General features: G+C 39.3%; 1 protein-coding gene across 2 annotated transcripts in view; it reads left to right on the forward strand.

The window, feature by feature from the left end:
* The window catches only part of Cped1 (cadherin like and PC-esterase domain containing 1), a 256,172-nt gene that overhangs the window by 125,562 nt on the left and 111,808 nt on the right, over positions 1 to 18,802 (forward strand). For both annotated transcript variants that reach the window (XM_029478163.1, XM_021164697.2), the window contains exons 7-13: positions 5,539 to 5,681; positions 6,675 to 6,747; positions 7,889 to 8,056; positions 9,148 to 9,252; positions 11,188 to 11,345; positions 14,796 to 14,866; positions 17,305 to 17,355. In XM_029478163.1, the coding sequence (XP_029334023.1) occupies positions 5,539 to 5,681; positions 6,675 to 6,747; positions 7,889 to 8,056; positions 9,148 to 9,252; positions 11,188 to 11,345; positions 14,796 to 14,866; positions 17,305 to 17,355 (769 nt within the window). The remainder of the gene's footprint in view (positions 1 to 5,538; positions 5,682 to 6,674; positions 6,748 to 7,888; positions 8,057 to 9,147; positions 9,253 to 11,187; positions 11,346 to 14,795; positions 14,867 to 17,304; positions 17,356 to 18,802) is intronic.

The following is an 18,802-nucleotide window of genomic DNA, read 5'->3' on the forward strand; positions in this document are numbered from 1 at the left end:
CAGGAAGGTGGCCGGTTGTCTGGAGCCGAAAATGGCGCCGTCTCAGAGGCTCTGTGGCTCTCGCCTGTCCCAGAGACTGCTGTCCTCTGTATTCCACACTCTCACCTGTGCAGACTGCCCTCAGAGGAGTCCCAGAACCAAGCTGGCTCCCGCGGAACCTGTGGCAGAAGCCTCTCAGGCCGGGAGGACACCTGTGCTCTGACTAGGAAGGTGGCCTGTTGTCTCTGGATTGTTCTTTTCAACATGCAAGCTTTCTGTGTACTATTTCACACCCTGGCCAAATAACAGCAAAGCCCAGGGTAAACCTGCTCATAGAAAGGGCAGAGTCCATGAGGACCTAAAGTGGAGACAGATGGTATTTTACTGTTTGCAGGAACTAGTCAAAGGAGCAAGGGAAGAATGAATGAGGTTCGGTTTTTTTCTTGTTTCATTTTGAAAAGTCCTGACTATTAAACTCAAGCAACATTCTTTTGGACCTTGGTGACAGAAACTACCTGTTGTCAAGACAGGATAGAAAATGGCCAAGAGGCTTGAATTTCTCTTCAACTGTGTTAATTTGCACAGTAAACATAATGTATGCTATATTAACCCTTTTATGTGTCCAGTTCGATAACATGAACAAGATGTATACTATTGCACATCTCCAGCCCTCTGGGCACCACTGAAATCCTATACTACTCATTACTAACAACTTCCCATTCTCCCTCCCCCTCAGCCTCTGCTAGGACTTTGGTGTCCCTCCACAGCTGACTTCTCTAGACACCCCATACCGAGAAAGAGGATCTGTGGTTTCTGAGATGAGTTCTCCCTTAGATAATGTCATCAAGGTTCATCCACATTGTAGCATGTTACAGAATTTTCCCCCATTTAATGTTAGGTAATGTCTCCATAGAGTATTTATTTATAGCCCTTCATTTATCCAAATCTACTTGGTTGCTTCCATTTTTGAGCTACTGAAGCTATTGGTACTATGAGCATGTGTGTGCAATTATTTCTCTGTGATCTGACCTCATGTCTTCTGATAGACAATGCTGGGCCAATGATAAATCTACTCTTTTTTTTTTTTCTTTTGAGAAATCACTTCTTTATATTCTCTATGGAGTTTGTGGATCATAATTTCTTTATGTATCTATAACTCTAGGTATTTTTTAAGATAATTCTCAGATAATAATCATCCTAACCGGTATGAGGGCTTACCTTGCTGTAGTGTTAATGTGTATTTCCCCAGTAATTGGCAGTATTGTTTACTTTTTTACATAGTTAATGTAAATACTAATACTTAAATTTCTAGTACTCTTCAATCAGAGAGGGCAAAAATGTCTTTCTTTCATTCACCATAACACCAAAAGAAACCATGGGGAACTTGATTTATTAGGTACAATACTATGGCACACAAGCCCAGATCAAAATATATTAGTATTCTGTTGAAGGTTCCTAGTTAGTCAAGGACTTTTCTTAAAGAAAAACTAATATTGGTTAATCTTCCATCTTTTTCTCTAGCTCTAGGATTAAATTTTCTTATCTTAAAAACTCAAATAGCCATAAACTTCTGTTTTTCAAAAGCTTTATTAAAAGTCACTGTGAAGAAAATGCATATCGTTTCATTCTAGTAAGGCACACACAAGAAACAAATGCCATGTAGATAATGTATCTGCGGTACAGGACTAAGCCCAGCGTCTTAGGTTCTGCCAAGGAGCTATATCCCTAGCCTAATACATTGTTTTAAAACTACACTATCTGCAAGCTGTTGTAAACAATTCCTCCAATGCTTCTATAAAGCCATATTTAGGATTCTTCCTTCAGTAACCTTACTAAACCCTGATCCTGCCTCAGATACTGGGATGTCAAAAGTAAAAGAGGTAACACCCAGCCTAAAATATCTCAGTCTAGAGAGAAGAAGAGACAAAAAGGTCAACAGGTCTGAATCAGAATAAGTAGCATGCATCAATCAAGAGCCAATCAATACGTTGAGAATAATTTGTCCAGTCTCTCATGAGGGAGTAGAAATATTGAGATGGTGATGAGGTACTCAAATCAGGTGAAGAGTCAGGACACTTTCAAAGTATTTTAAGATCTCAAATTCATAGTAAAAGGTTACCTCTAAATACTTTGGCGCATTCTCAGTCTCTCCCTTCCTTCCACCTTCAATTCATAATTGGGGTTCACTTATTCGTGTCTCCATTGCTTGAATGAATTTACGTTGTAAATGCTAACACATCTTACTGATTTTTTTTTTATACCTACAAATGAGCAATGCTGTTTAAGCTGCCCATCCTTACAACTGCGATCTCACAAGGTCATTTTTCTATCCATTTACTTAGCACTAAATTTGGGTGGTGGTGTTGCACAGACAGGAAAATGAGTAGTCTGTAAGACAGAGTAACATCGTGAGTAGCTTTACTCATTCTGTGGTTGTCCTTGCCTGTTTTGATTGGAGTTTTCAGAGAAAGGGTCTTACTGTGTACCCTAGATTGGCTGTAAAATGTTGCGGTAAAATCTCCAACCCAAATAAGCCCGTGTTAAAAAAAAAAAAAAAAAAACACAACTCAATTAATATGAATACAGGCCCTGTGCCTAGATCAGGGAGATCTACCACACACTACTACATTCCCCAGCTATGGGATTCCTTATAACTTGTGGTTTCTCCAGGCCACGTGCTTCTGCTCCATTTTCCTTCCACTTCCTCCTCTGTTGCCCTTTCTCCCCCCCCCCCACACACACACACCTCCCTGCCCCTGTCCTCCTTCTCCCCCAAAACCTATCAGCTCCACCTTCCCTTCCACTTCCCAATCACTGGCTCTAGCCTTTATTTTACAAGTTAAAATGGGCAGAAGGTTCACAAGAGGCCACCTGATTCACTCCTCATCCCAGGCAGCCCCTCGTGGGGAAGCAGAATTAGCATCAAATACAGGGCTGTCCACAGCAGTAAATGAACCATGCAAGTCAAGGGATCTTCAATATCATCTGCCTACTTTTTGCCACATGAGTTGTGGGATCAAATGTATACACCATCACACCCATTTTTTTAAAGAGTTGAGTTTTTGTTCAAGGCCCTAATTTCCTTGAGAAGTTACACTGTCTTATTTATTTAACTTAGAGATGTTGACTGTGGGTAGGATGTTGCAGTGTCATGATGAACTTACTGAAGATGCACAGTTGCAACCCCTAGCACTCAAAAAAAGTGGGGAGAGCATTATCCATCATTCTAAAAGGACAGAAGAGCTTGCTTAGTATTTAGGGTGTGTCTCCATGTTTCGAATGAGCAGCAAGGTAATGTTAAGTTGCTCCTTCTTGGATTGGTAGGGGAAAGATGACATGTCCCGAGTGGAATGTTTTTCAGGTACTGATATCAAATTGCCTCTGATTGGATGCGTTCTGCGAGGTCATCAAGCATGTGTTATTGTGCATCTGAGTACATGAAGATGCACAGATCCCAGATAATATGACAAAGGAAATATCATTAGCTTAGTCGTTCACAGTGAAAACAGAAACAGGAATTAGTTGTTCATTTAGTCTAAGTGATTCATGGGGAATAATAAATGTATTATTCTCTCTCTGGGAGACTTGCTGCAGATCTCTCTCTCTCTCTCTCTCTCTCTCTCTCTCTCTCTCACACACACACACACACACACACACACACACACACACACACTATATACCAGGTGTCCCTCCTTTTATTTATGACATGTGATGTTTGTTGACATTGTGCTGAGTAAGTTAAATAAGTATGAAGAACAGGAACTGCTATTAATCCCATGCAGTGTCCATGTGGCACAGAGCCAGAGTTGGGGTGTAACCACAGTGCCGTGAAATGTGTCCCCAGGTCACAGAATGCAGGCTTCCTACAAGATGGAAATCTTACCAAAGTGCTAATGGATTAACTGAGTAGACTCTCTGTCCACTGCTGGCTATTCTGGTTATTAATGGAGAGACGATCACCTTCACACTACGGGAGTAAATACAATCCCAAGATACTAATTTGCTGGTCTCCCATATGGAGGCCGTGATTTGACACTTAGTCTTGTACACCACATTTGCTACGCAGAACTTTTCAACATTGATACATCATTAACCTTAAACTGAGTGACACTCGGGTGACATTTATGTGGAAAGGAATGCACAAATGTCATTAGCAACCCCTTCTATATACTATGGTGAATAGAGTGAAATTTATATTGCTTTTATTTAGAATCATGCAATGTTATTCTAATTTGACTCACGGATGTTAACGATTTTACTGTTAGCATTAATTTGTTTTCTTTTAATTATACAATTACTACATTCATTTTCCTAAGTAAAACAGAAAAATACCTCAGTTGCCAGATGTCGATGATATGTTCATAGGGTCTTAACGTCTGGTCTCATTAGATTTCTGGTTTTGGCTTGTAAAAGTTTATGATTTTGTTGTTTATGTTGGGGAATTTCCCTGGCACATTTTAAAGATATGGCTACTATTTTCCACTGATTATTTCTGCCAACCTTTGTCCTTCATGATCATCACGACGGATGTTTTCCGTGTGTGAGCCTCTGCAGCTCTGACAGGTTTAGCCTCTTCTTCCAAAAGCATTCATCAAATACCTGCTGCATGTTTTCTCAAAAAATATTTTTTGTTCTTTATCTTTGAAAGCCCATGTTTATCTAGAGAAAGTCTGTGACTCAGTAAGACTTGGTTTATATTTTTGAAAAATATTGACATGAAATGTAATGCTAAGCATCTTCAAAAGGTAGTTTTGTCTGATGACTCATAATATTTAAGGAAATAAGGATGGCTGTTTGTGAGGCTAACAGTATTGTAGACAAGAAGACATAGACACTTGAGTTTCTCCTCCTCCTTAATACCACCTTATCTTGTCCATCACAGGAAATCTTGGATTAAAACATTATCCCAGTCCTGTGATTCTCCCAGGTTGTTCTCTGGCTGTTCAGGTTGCCCCCAGAAAAAAAAATGAGATAAAGGGAAACAACTTTGAAAGATATTTTTATTCTGATATAGTCAGAAAATTGGTCATTAAAAACCAAATAGTTTTATCGTTTATACTGGTTTTCCAATATTTTTTTCTGTGTTGGGCACACAGCTCTCTTGTGAGTGGGTATTAGCCTCATTGTAAAGCAAGGAAACACAAATTTGAGGAGAGAGTCAGAAGTCCACTCTCCTGACTAACAGAGCTACAAGTCAAGCCACAGAGCTCAGATTGCGACCCTGACACTACTTTAGGTGCACTCTCCTTCCAATGATTCCATACTATAAGAAAAATGGAAAGAGAATGCTAAGCTAAGTTGTAAGGTATTTGAACCTTTCTCTTTTTCTTTGTGACTTAAATGAAAAATGTTTAAATCTTAGATTCTCACATTTTTCTATTTAAAGGGATTTTTTCTTGTTTTTTTTTGTTTGTTTGTTTTGGTTTGGTTTGTTTGTTTGTTTGTTTTGACATGGAGACCTAACCTAAAGGATCACTTCCTATCACTGACCTTAGAAACAATAGGCAGATAGAAATTTATTTTGCCATGTCAATTTTTTGGTTTTTTTTTTCCCCCCAGCTGCAGATGTTTTTTGAGACATTCCTGAGGACCAGTTCACCTCTGCAAGCACTGGACAGCATGAAGGAAGCCATTAGCAAGCTCCTGTTGGTAGCTGAGGTGTTTAGTGACGCATCTACTCTGGGACCAAAGACCTTCAATAGGTGAGCAAGAGACAGAGAAAGACAGAGTCAGAGACAGAGACAGAGACAGAGACAGAGACAGAGACAGGCAGGCAGGGATTGAGGGAAGGAGGGAAGAAGGGAGGAAGACTCTAAAATTTATTAGTGAAAAACTTAATTATGGAAAGTAAATAGTACTTGGAAAATTGTATGTCACCACATTATAATATGATCTTTTAAACATACATGGCCTAATTTACAGATTCTAAGACTTCAGAGTTTGGTACATGCCATTTTTGTATCCAAATAGTGAGAAGAAATAAAATTCAGGGTTTATCATATTATTATCATCATCATCATCATAGTCATAATCATTTTTTTTTCAGCAATCTCACTTTGCGACATACACTAGCCTTGGACTTATGATTCTCCTGTCTCCACTTCCTAAGTGCTGGGTCTACAAGCTTGTGCTTGGATCCTAAAATTAATTTGGAATTGTAGACAACTTTAAAGTATTTTCAGCAAATAAACTAAGTATTGGCTGCATATAACTTTGCCTAGATGTAATGCATTTTGTTCTCAAATGCCCTAATGATTTCAGATGCTGAGGAAGAAACAAAAGCTTTTGATAGGAAAATGTGGTCACCTCTGTTCTCAGACCTCAGCTTCTTTGACTGTAGCTTATTTGCTTTATTCTAAGGAAATGTTAACTCTAGTTTTCCAAAAAGAGAGAGGTACTCCTTCCCACACTTTCTGCACTCGTCAGTGTTAAAAATGACCATATCAGGGTTCTCATGGAATAACATCATTAGCTACTGTGGTGTATCATGCAAAATGGAGGCCTATTTGCATTTTCTTTACTGAACCACGGAGATTCAACCCCACAATCCCTTTCATGTAATTCCCTATTATGCATGCCACTGACCTTTTAACTTATTGAAATTTAATAGTATCAATTATTAACAATATTACAATAGCAGAGTAAGTGTAGCTAAAAGACTCTGATGTCCCGTTACTTTGTTCTTTCCCTTCCAGATGTATACAGTGTTTTCAGCTTTTAACCTTTGATGTTGGTTATGGAGATTCGGGATATCCTGTGGTGCTCCAGGTGAGTGAGCAGGATGAAGGGTGTGTATTGGGGGGTGAGAGTGTGTTTTCATTTACCGCTACCAGTTGGTTAAATAATAACTAGCGTTGCAGTCAGTACAGGCTGACGCGGCCCTGGCTCCTAACAAGTGGGGAATCTGTGAACTCTAATAACACACCAGGACAGACACCAAGTTCCCTGTAGTTCCCCAAATTCATGAACAAAGATGGTATTAAGTCAAATACGTGTTCGTGGAGAAAAGCAAGACATATCGATAATAGCAAACAGGTGACTCAGGGACTTTCGTGGTGCTGTGAAAAGATAACTCTGTCCTTGGCCTCCATTTTAATTAAGAAATCTGTGGGGACTAGACAGACTGCTCACTGGCAGAATTCTTGCCTGGAAAACACTAGGTTGTAGGTTTTATCCTAGCAATATAAATAAACAAATTAGTTTTAAAATTTAATTTAAAGGCATAGAAAGTCCTGTGTATTTTTAAAATGTTTTTCTGGTATATGTACCTATAAATGCGAGGGTTTTTCTTTTTAGTTTTCTTTGAGGTATAACTCTTTAAGATCACAGCATATTTTTTTTCAGATCTCAGCATATTTTTCTTCTAAGCAGCCTTCAGTGGTAAAGATTTTAAAAATTGATTCCATTAACTTATTTTTTAAAAGCTGTCTATTGAGCTATAAAGTGGGAAGGTACAGGAAAGAAAATAATATAATGGGTAACCAGAGTTCAACTCCACCAATATTTACTTTTTTCCCAAACTATAATATTTGCAGCTTTAAGATTCTTCTATAAAATTTTCAATCTTACAGAATCTTTAAGTGGCCATTCACTTTTAAAATGTAATAGTAGACATTAAACTTTTAAAAACGCGTGTTTGGGGAAGGATGTCATGTCTTATCTTCCGTGGAGAAATATACGTGAGCTATAAAGCGTTTCAAGATAAATGAACGCACTGTTGAAATGACTCAAGCTACCTTAAAAGATTGGCATCTTCCTTCATCAGCAACAGTCCTCACGTTTACAAAACTGTTAGCTTCCAGAAGACCACTAGATGGCAGCTCTGGTCCACAATCCAACCTGAAATAAGCCAGGCCTTAAGGGCTCCTTTCACTGTACTGGCTCCCCTCCCTCCTCTCTTCCTTCAAAGGTACATGAACATTTACATTTTCACGATGATGAGAATTTCAGCGCGGAGGACCAAAATGCGGAAAGAATTCTTTTAAGGGATACTTTCGACTTCCTCTTCTCCAATACGTCTTCACTGTCCATGGTTTCTGAGATGTTGCGGAGGCGTGACCCAGCAGGTGCATTCGTGGTAAGCTCACACTTGCACACTGACAAGCGGTTTCGCAGTCACCCGTTATTTTTATTGTGTGATTTAATACTTTACTTGAAACTAATTTGTAATTATTACCTATTATTGTGAGCTTCTGGATTTTTTTTTTTCTGGTCTAAGGAGCAACATTGTTTTATATTGACTCAGTGGGCCTGTAAACGGTTATGAAGAAAATTATGTAAAAAAGCTCACAGATGTTGAGGAATGTTCATGGATACTTTGAAACAATGGTATGTTTATACACTTTAGGACACTTCACAGAGGCTCTTAGAACTCTTTAAAGGCAATCTAGGATGCCAGGGTACTCCAGGATGACTTCAGGGGAACTGATCTAAAACATTAATTTGTTTAAATATTCATGACTGTTAGCACTGTAAGCTAGATGCTGACAACCAGGGTGGAGTGTTTCAGAGGAGTGTGGATTTTTTTTAATGGTAGGCTAGCACAATGGTTATACACTAAAAAAAAAATCTGTACAGGTTACCATAGTATATTCCTCCATGTCTTTTTTTTTTTGAACCCCATATTTGGAGAATTTGGAAGAAGAGAATGTAAAAATTCTCACAAAGGTACTGATAGTGTCTGTCATACACGCCTCTTCCCAGAGCATCACTCCATCTCAGGGTCACACTAGGAGGCAAATACTTGTGTGGAAACCTGGGCTGGGAGGTGCACTTGCAAGTCTATGAAACCCTCTGCCGGCAGTGATCAGCACTGGGGCTTCCTGCACAGATGCTCTGAGATATTTTCACCTCTAGAGCGCTCAGTAGGCCCAAGGGGAACCTTGCATTCCTAAACTGTGGTCCCACACATCCTGTCTCCTGAACTCACAGCCCCTACCCCCCCCCCTTACTACCAAGGTACTGTTGGCTTAGCTCAGACAGTTAGTTTTATCAAGTTTTTTTTTTTTTTAAATCTTTGGATAGTGTTGTGATAACATATCATTTCTGTGAATTCTATAACTTTAATAAGCTTAGCTGTTACAGAGTTTGATCTATTAAGGAGTGAGGAAAGATGGGTTGACTGGTTCCAAGTCACTTAATGCTTTTTTTTTTTTCTACCCTTTCTAGGACGGAAACTATCAAAAGGAATTAAATCAGTGCCTGTCATTCGAGGAAATTCACTCAATTAGGACTTTTGTAAAGGAACTTGGGCGTTTGGGACAATTCCAACTGGTAAAACAAAAGTGACATTTCTTTCCACTTGGTGACTGACATTATGATATTAATAGATTAGCCATAAACTGTCCAATTTTCCCCTTCAAACCACACACAGATATTTCTTTACAACGCTTTTGTAAGCTATTTCCGTCCTTTGGGGGAGATGTCTATGCCTTGCTTTAAGAGTTTGCTAATAACATGGACTTTACCAGAAGTAACGGATATGACATCACAGTAGCTGCCAGGGTGTCACAGGTCTCTGGGGAAGATGTTGCTATATTTCCAAGGACTTTCATTCTTAGCTTTGGGGCGTGTACAAGCAGCCAATATTTGTTACTTTTCAATTACTCTTTTGAGGAAAATTAAACATAATCTATTATAATAAGACTTTTTAAAACAGCCTAATCTTAATTGGTAGTAACAAAATCACAGGGGTCCAATAATAGAATATATGTTAATAGTATCCTCATAGCAGCTCTTGCAAGTTTCAATCCTTAAAAGGGCATGCTTTGCTCACCCTGGTATTTTTGGGATATCAATTTATTGGTCAATATCAAAGCTTCGGTAATTACACATGACTGTCCATGTCTAATGCGTTTTCTTTCATTTCTGCCACTAATGTAGACTACAGAAAATGATTTATATTTTACTTGATATGTCTTTGTATAAAACTATGTTCAAATAGTATTTCAAATTAATTGTTGAGGTACCAATGTGATGCAAGGTTCAAAGATTCCTTGTAGCTCTTTCAGCCTGTATACATAGGTTACTTATGTGAATTTTAACCAGAAGACCAAGCTAACCAACAAAACACTGACATACTGTGTACAACTCAGCCCCATAGTATAGAGGACTGAGAGTAAACCTTATGAACCTAAGACAATGTTACCAATATACTTATTATCTTAATTGGTTTACATGTATTAAATAACAGTCTAGTTCAATGGTTTAGGTACCCACTCACCTGTAGGAACTTTTCACTCGTGATACTGTAATGCAATCGGCCTCTGCTGAAACAGGAGAAGCAAAGGAACAAGGGAAACCCTCAGTTTCTTGACTCAGAGTAGAGGCAAGATAACCAGTTTCCTCTTTTTGTGGGATTCGTAGTTCTCAGCCTGGCATACTTTGCTTGTAGCACAAAAGGATTTCTCTATTTCCCCCACTGCCTGACTTCCTCTATTACCACACCATTTTCAGGGTTTGATTGCTGGAAAGGAGAGATCCATTTATAGTCACTGAAAAAGAAGGGGGGAAAAAGTGACTCCACTGGGAAATACGATCATCAACTACTTTTATAATGCATTTAAAAAGCAACCTTTAAAAGCCTCAAAAAAGTACCAAAGTTTAAATTATAACGGTGACCAATAGATCCAATAGAGTCTCTCTCTCTCTCTCTCTCTCTCTCTCTCTCTCTCTCTCTCTCTCTCTCTCTCTCTCTCTCTCTCTCTCTCTCTCTCTCTCTCTCTCTCTCTCTCTCTCGTGTGTGTGTCTTTGTGTCTGTGTGTGTGCATGTGTGTGTGTATGTGTGTACAAGCGTATACCAGTAAGAATGGCGATCAGAAGAGAACCCCCGCTGTCATTCCGCATGTGCTATCTGCCTCATTTTCTAAGATCGTCTCTCATTGGCTCAGGACTCATCAAGTAGTCTGGGCTGGCCATTCAGTGACTGATGGGGTCCATGAGTCTCTACTTCCTTTGCTGGATGTTGAATGACGTCATACTTGGCTTTCTTCTGGTGTCTGGAGATCTAACTGGGGTCTTCATGCTTTCATTGCATCGGTATTACCCTCCCAGCTCGTGACCAGCAGGGTTTTAATAAATAATTGCTTGGCCAAACAATATCCAACTAAATATAATCAGTATCCGTAATACTACATTTTGAATTACTTTTCAGAGTTTCAACTCATCTTTTTTGTTCTGCTAATGTTTTCTTTGAATATTTCTTCTCAGCTCTTCCCGTCCAGTGTTCCTGGGATTCGGTCTCTGATGGGTGAATTTTATGATATGTCAACTCCTGGCTCAGTCCTGTCCCAGTACTGGTCCCTTTTAAATGTATTTGAACAATTTTGGCTCATGAATAAAAAGGCACAGCTACATCCACTGGAATGGTAAGAGAGCCACAAATCTGAATTGCGCAATCAAAAAAAAAATCTTAAGTCTGAAAGATTGATTTCAAAAGGCTTTGCCTACATTAAAGCGAGCAACAACAACAACAACAAAAAGAAGTATGCCCAAAAATTCATGGTCTGGAAAATAAATGACTTTCAAGCACTGAAACCATAATGGTTCTGGTGGTCATCAGACTCTGTAACAAATAAAAAAAGACGTCCAGCAGTTCCAAACGAAGATGTGACTCTATTACAAAGTAATGTTTAAAATTAAACATTCCAGTACCATTTCACCTTGTGATCCATACCTTTGGATTACTGAAGCATCTGCAAGATTAGACGGGGCTTGTGTTATGAGCCATCCATCATCCTGGAGCTAGATACAGCAGGCACATTTATTTGGACGTGAGAAAGGCATGGCTTTATTCTGAATAAAAAAATAATAATCTAATTTTATAAATCTATACTGTGCTTCATTTGGCTTGCTTTTAGAGAATGCTTTCCCATCTTCACTTCCACTCGAATGAGAGGTAACCGTGAGGGGACAGGCAGGTGAGAGATTGATGCCTCCAGTAGCTGGCAAAGGGGATGCACTTAAAGTTTTGCCGTTCTTTAATATGGATAGAATTAAGAGAGCATTTGATTTTTCTACTGCCAGGAAAACAGAATTAGACCTAAGCCTCCCAGGGAGATGAAAGACTAAGGGACATGACACTCCTTTATGTCCCTTCCAGTCACTGTTGGGAATAGCTTCAGCAATGTTCCCTTATCCTTTATTTCCTTCTGTGTCAGGAGACAGTGACTATAAGAAACTCTCTTGTAATTAAAAATACAAATAGTCATGTATGTGAGGACTTCTTAGAATATCTCCTCACATTAACATTCACTTTGATTGCAAAAGCTTATAATGTTGGCTTTATTCCCTCAAATTGTCAAAAGAGGTTTTTTTCCCTGGGTGCTTAGAAATTGTTTTAAATGCTACAATGTAAAGCTACCTTTTATACTTAACCTCTACTTGAATCATCCAAGACTGCCTTATACATCAGTATAGATACACAAAGAACAGATACAAATTCCCAAAGAGTCTGTATTGTCTTTGACATTTAGTCAGCTCCCCAGAGATTTGCGAGCTTTAGAACTTTCATTCCCTGTTGAAGTTATCTCCAGGTTCTCATAGCAGATCAGGTTCAACAATCCAGTGATTAAAATGAGAAGACTGAAATCTCTTGCCTTAGAGAAATGTAATAATGGTCACCGTTGAGTATAATTATAAAGGATAGGAACCATTCTGAATCGCACAAAGGCAGACCAAAAAAAGTCCCAGCTTTATAGTGTACTGATGATAGTGGGCAAAGCAAGTCCTTAAGACTCAGTTTCTTTGCATGTAATTATGACTTAGGCTGCCTAACTTGTATTATTCCAGGAGGGTGACCTAAGAAAGCTGCTGTACGTGTCACACTGAGGTGCAGATAGGTGGTGGGAAGCACTGTATCTTCCCTTCTGTGTTCCTGTGCCACTCAGAGGCCACTTTAGCATCTATGGTGAGGGCACAGTTTCTTTATAAGGAAATCCACGTGTTCAAAAACAAGCTCTCTACATTAATGCTGACAGAAGTCTATTTCTGATATTTATCAAAAGTCAAGTAGCATAGCGCTCCTAGAAATGCATCTTAAAGTACTCAGCTTAAATTATCTTTACTGATTTCACAGTCAGTATGTATATCTCATGATCATTCATGCTCTATTACAAGGAGGATGGTACTTCTCATATAAATGTGAGGGAGGATCAGATTCTAAGACAAACCAGCAGCTTAAGACATCAGCTCACACCAATACTTGCATACTGACCTTCAGAACACACATACAGAACAACCATTGTTCTGCACTTTTCTTCAGCACTTGGATCTAATGACTTCATCTTTCCTTAGAAATACAGAGAGGGCATTTGCTTGTGGCACGACAGTGGAGTAAGAAAAGATAGAGTCAGAACGTCAGCAGTGGTGGGTAACATGCACGAGACCGAAGGCTCAATCTAAGAGGCGTGGGGGGGTCTTCCTTAATTTTCATGCTCCTGGAAATAGAGTAGCATATGGACTTTGCTCTGTGGAAATGTTTTCTGAGAAAATAGATACAAATTCAAAATTATCTATTCACACACACACACACACAAACCATTCTAGGAAAAAAAAAAACTACACAATGCTTTTGTGTACAAGTTCTCGCTCCATTAAGACAGCCACACTTCCATAACTCAGCTCATGGGAATTTCAGGACTGTGTCTCTTGAATGAGTCTCCTAGACGTTCTTCTTCATGGCATACTCTTAGTTTTGTTTTGTTTTTTGTTTGTTTGTTTAATTTAGATGTCAGCTAGATTCATCTCCTTAGTAGAGAGATTTTTTGACTCCCAGCAAAAATAAAGGTAAAAACTACTGAAAAATCTCATCACTATCAAAAACTTCCTATCTCCTGCTACCTAGGAATCCTTTTTCTGTTACTCCATCCCTTGGAAGGAGTCACTGCATTTTTGTGTCCATTTTGATGTGTACCCTAAAGGAGAACAGGTTTTAGGAAATGATAGAAATACCAGTTAGCAGTCAGTGAAATTTTTTAAATGCCTAGGTTTTATTTTATTTTAATTTTTTAAGACTTCCTGTCTGCTGCTGCTGAGATGCCCTGCTGACTTTCGTGCTGCTGCCGTGCTCAGCACAGTTTGTGGCACTAGCCATTTATCTGATTCTCACAGTGTTCCTGCGTAGAGTAAATACTATTTATTATCTCCATTTTAATGGGGTGACAGACACTAACGCGTCATCCTATCACAGGAAAGGCACGTCAAGGGCTAGAGACCACAGGGCCCCGTGTTCTCCATTATCCAGACCAGACAAATTTCTGACTGCCGTTTAGGTTATTTTATGTGCAGTTTTAAGGACTTAAGGGTTCATCCAGCTGAGTGTTTGGTTACTTCTACAACGCAGTGATCGTGCCAAGATATAAACAACCTCTGCCATCTCTGTGGGTTACCAGGGAGGGTAAGAACACATGCTTTGGCAACACCAGTTGTTTCCTATAGCCACGCCTGTTTCTCTAATTTTGTGTACGATCTCAGGCTGTGCCTCAGGACTTTCTTGGCTTCAAAGCTATGGAATGTTAGGCAAGAATCCCAGTGAAAATGTGCATTTTTGAGTCACCTCTGTTGGATCCTGGCTTTCGGAGGTTTCTCAGCTTTCTGCTAGAGAGTGACTGATTTTTTTATTATTATTATTACTTGTTTTCTTCAACTATGCATTGACTGATTAGACATGATAAGATCTTGCCTCACTGGAGGCAAGATAGGATATTGTAGAGTGAAAGCTACCATTTCTTGTCTTCACCAAAATAACTGTGCTCACCTGGGACTAGGGACAGTGTGTCACCTTGCTGACCTGGACTTGCTCTGCACTGTATCTACAGGAATTCTCCAACAAGAAATGAGACCATTGAGGAACCACCCAGGTCACTGGAAGGAATCCAAAGTGGAAAAGGTAAATGCATATAGTCCCACATATGACAGCATAAAGAAAGGAAGCACCTGGCTAATAAAATGCATACTTAAAAATGATTAAATCTGTTAGCGATCAAACCCAAAACTTAAACTAGGAAGTGATCATTTTTCTCCTGAAAATTGGACTTTTCTTCTTATAGAGAGGAGAAGAGCGAGAGGCAGTGAGCATTCTCATAACGATGGTAAATGTGTACATGTTAAGGGCCTACTCGAGAGCTTAAGAAGTATGGTTTAAAAGTTACTCTTGGAGCTTTGGCACTCGGCGCGATAATACATGCTTGGTGCGCTGTGGCTCTAGGCGCACTCCTTAATGCACAAGAATAGGTCATTTAGTTGAATAAAATGTATCCTTACAGAACAGAGATCCTACTGCTAAATATTTGTTCTCAGAAAATCATCAAGAATATGTGTAGTTCTCAAACAAGTATCCTTGAAACTCAGTGACGGGCCTGAAACCAAAATTCTGCTTAGAAGATTTAATGCAGCCCACCCCCCTCCCCCATCCCCGGAGAACCACACAGTATTAGGCAAATTCCCAGTTATAACAGGGATTCCTTAATTAAAAGAAATAGATATACTGATGGATCATTTTCCTTAATATTTTCTTCTTGTATGACAAAATTAGATGTTGCTTTTTTTAACTCTTCCCTCATATGTTACACCCTGATATCCATTTCTCCTTCTGCAGTCTCTCTCACACACACACACACACCTCCCCTCGCCCACAGATCCACTCACATTCCACCTCCCCTCAGAAAAGAGCAGGCCTCTCAGGATCATCAAGCAAACACAACATAACAACCGACAATAAGACCAGGCACATGCCATCACTTCAAGACTGGATGAGGCAACCCAGCTGGAGAAGGGTCCCACATTCGGGCAAAAAGAGTCAGAGACAGCCCCTGCTCCCTGTTAGAGATCCCAAAAGAACACCAAGCTACTCAGCCATAACATGTATGCAGAGGAACTAAGCCAGATGGCATCCCTGTCAGTAGATTCTATGGGTTGTGTTCCTGTGGTGTCCCCTCTGGTTCCTTCCATCCTTCCTCTCCCTCTGCGGGATGCTCTGAGCTCCTCCTAGTGTTTGCCTGTAGGACTCTGCTCCCATCAGTTCCCGGATGAAGTCTCTCTGTCATTTTTAAAGATTCTGCTCTGGCCCCAGAACACTGCAGGCAGGACAAACTATAGGTGGAAGGTTTTGCGGCTGCATTGATATTCACTTAAACCTAGCCTGGTTACATATGATGGCTGGCTGGGGCTCTGTGTCCCCATTACTACGAGTTTTTGCTAGGGTTACTTTTATAGATTCTATTGCACTGGGTTTTTACCTCACATCAGAAATGATTCCCGATTCCTGTACTTTCTCCCAGTATCCAACCCCCCCCCACACACACACCTGATCCCTTCTGTTCCCAACCCCACCCGCCCCCCAGTCCGCCAGTAAAATCTATTTTATTTTTCATGTCCAGGCAGATCCTTGGTCCAGTCCAATACTGTGGTTCTCCGTGGTGTTGCACTGAACCTTCTAACTAGAACTGTGGTTTAAGTTCCATCAGTGAGTTTGAGAAGCACAGATTCAACAGAAGAAATCGGCAGGCCTAGCTATGGATAAACGATAAAGGAGCATGGCCGCTCTCTTCTGTCACCACCTTTTTTCTTTTTAAATTAACATTTTAAAGCACCGGGTATATTTCATGCATTTATTTCTCCATAAATATTTACTAGAACTTCTTTTTAGGTGGATGTTTTGTTATCCAGATACTTGAAGAAAAAAAAAACACTATTAGAATGTCTTCACTTTGACAATTTAGGATATTATAGCATAGGACCACAGAACTAGAAGGAAATGTAATAGCTTACCTTTAGGGTAAAGATGTTTCTCCAATACTCTCTTACTTGAAGTAATTCCTTGTCTGCCCTTTGAATGTGATAGCTGAATGGATGTCCTGTCAGCTTTACTTAGAAATGCTTGTGGGTGAGGGATAGAGCGATGGTCAGTAAAGTGCCTGCTTTTTGGACATGAGTACCTGTGTTGCATCTCTAGAATGCAAGTAAAACTCTGGGTATGTTGGTACGAGTCGGTAACCCCAGAGCTTGGGAGTGGGGGGGCGGATAGAGACAGGCAGAGTTTTGGGCTTTGCTGGGTAGTCAGACTAGCTCATGCGTGAACTCCAGATTCAGAGAGGGGGGAGGGGCAGAGAGAGGGAGCTCAGAGACAGAGAGACAGAGCAACAGAGACAGAGAGAGACACAGAGATATAGACACAGAGAGAGACAGAGACATACAGCAACAGAATCAGAGAGAGACAGAACAGAAAGAGACAGACAATAATAAGAGATAATTATTTAGCGAAACATGTAATTTTTATATTAAATTCAAAGTTTTACTTTTAAATATAAATTTCCTTTTTTATTTTAGATGCAGCTCCACGAGTTTTGTATGAAAATAAAGATATACATTGCCGTGATGGTGAGTTGAGATTAAAGTGTTGCCATAGGATAGCCCAAAGTTTAGACACAGCCCAACCTTGAAAAACTATAAACATGTTATCTATCCTACTCAGATGTCTTTAGGATGCTAGTTTGTTGAAAGTCAATTCTGAGAAGTTTTGTTTCTGGTTAACTTAATATCTATCACTTTCTCATGAACAAAGCATTTCACTTTTATTTAATCTGCTTTTTAGTTTAAAATATTATGTGTATATATGTTGTCTTGTGATAGTAACTTCTAGACTCATTTTTAGGGGTCCAAGGAATCTTAAGGCTCTACATTCGGGGTGGAGTGTGGTTTATGCATCATCTTCAGAAGTTTCACTATTCTGAAGTAAGATTTTTCTTCCTATGCAATTGCTGTAATGGAAAGTATTTGAGTAGAATTCTCTTCATACCACCTGAGAATTTCAAACTCAATTTTCAATTTATTTTCATATGATACCATGAATTTTAACTATACACAATAAAACTATATATACAATTTATGTTTATGCAAAACTTAAATTAAAAATTTTTTTGTTCATCTGGTTTGATCTACTTGCAGTAGTTTTGTAAATATATCGTTTTTAGTGAGTTCAGTTGACTTTCAGGATCATGTGACTACTAAATGGCCTTCAGATTCATTCTAAGCTCCTAAATATTCTTTTAAAAATGTGTTCTTATTTATTTTACATATATGGGTATCTCCTGGAGTGCATGATGCTTGAGGAGGCCAGAAGAGGGTCTTGGGTAACCTCTTTTCTTCATAACTCAGGGAATCAAAATTACAAGTGGTTGTGAGCTACCATGTAGGCTCTAGGAAATGAACCTGGTCCTCTAGAAGAGCAGCCAGTATGGTGCTTTTAACCACAGAGACAATTCCCCAGAGTCCTGAAGTTTCTTAATAGCTTATATTAATAAAGAATTCATTCTCTGTTGTAGGTTTATTTTTTATAATATATACCTCTTAAAATAAATCCACACTTACCAATCCTTATACTGTTTTGCTAAACTGTGCATTTAGCAAACTTGTCTTCTGGACGATGGTGGAATATGCCTTTATGCCAGCACTCAGGCAGAGGCATGGTGATCTCTGAATTTAGGCTAGTCTAGTCTACAGAGCCTAGTCTTCCAGGACAGCCAGAACTACAAAGAGAAAGAAACAGTATCTCAAAACAAAGCAAGAGGAAGATGAAAAGAAAGAAAGAAAGAAAGAAAGAAAGAAAGAAAGAAAGAAAGAAAGAAAGAAAGAAAGAAAGGAAGGAAGGAAGGAAGAAAGAAAGGAAAGAAGGAAGGAAGGAAGGAAGGAAGGAAGGAAGGAAGGAAGAAAGAAGGAAAGAATGGAAGGAAGGAAGAGAGAGAGAGAGAAAGAAAGAAAGAAAGAAAGAAAGAAAGAAAGAAAGAAAGAAAGGAAGGAAGGAAGGAAGGAAGAAAGAAAGGAAAGA

The sequence above is a fragment of the Mus caroli genome, chromosome 6, assembly GCF_900094665.2.
Source record: "Mus caroli chromosome 6, CAROLI_EIJ_v1.1, whole genome shotgun sequence".
Classification (NCBI taxonomy): Eukaryota; Metazoa; Chordata; class Mammalia; order Rodentia; family Muridae; genus Mus; species Mus caroli.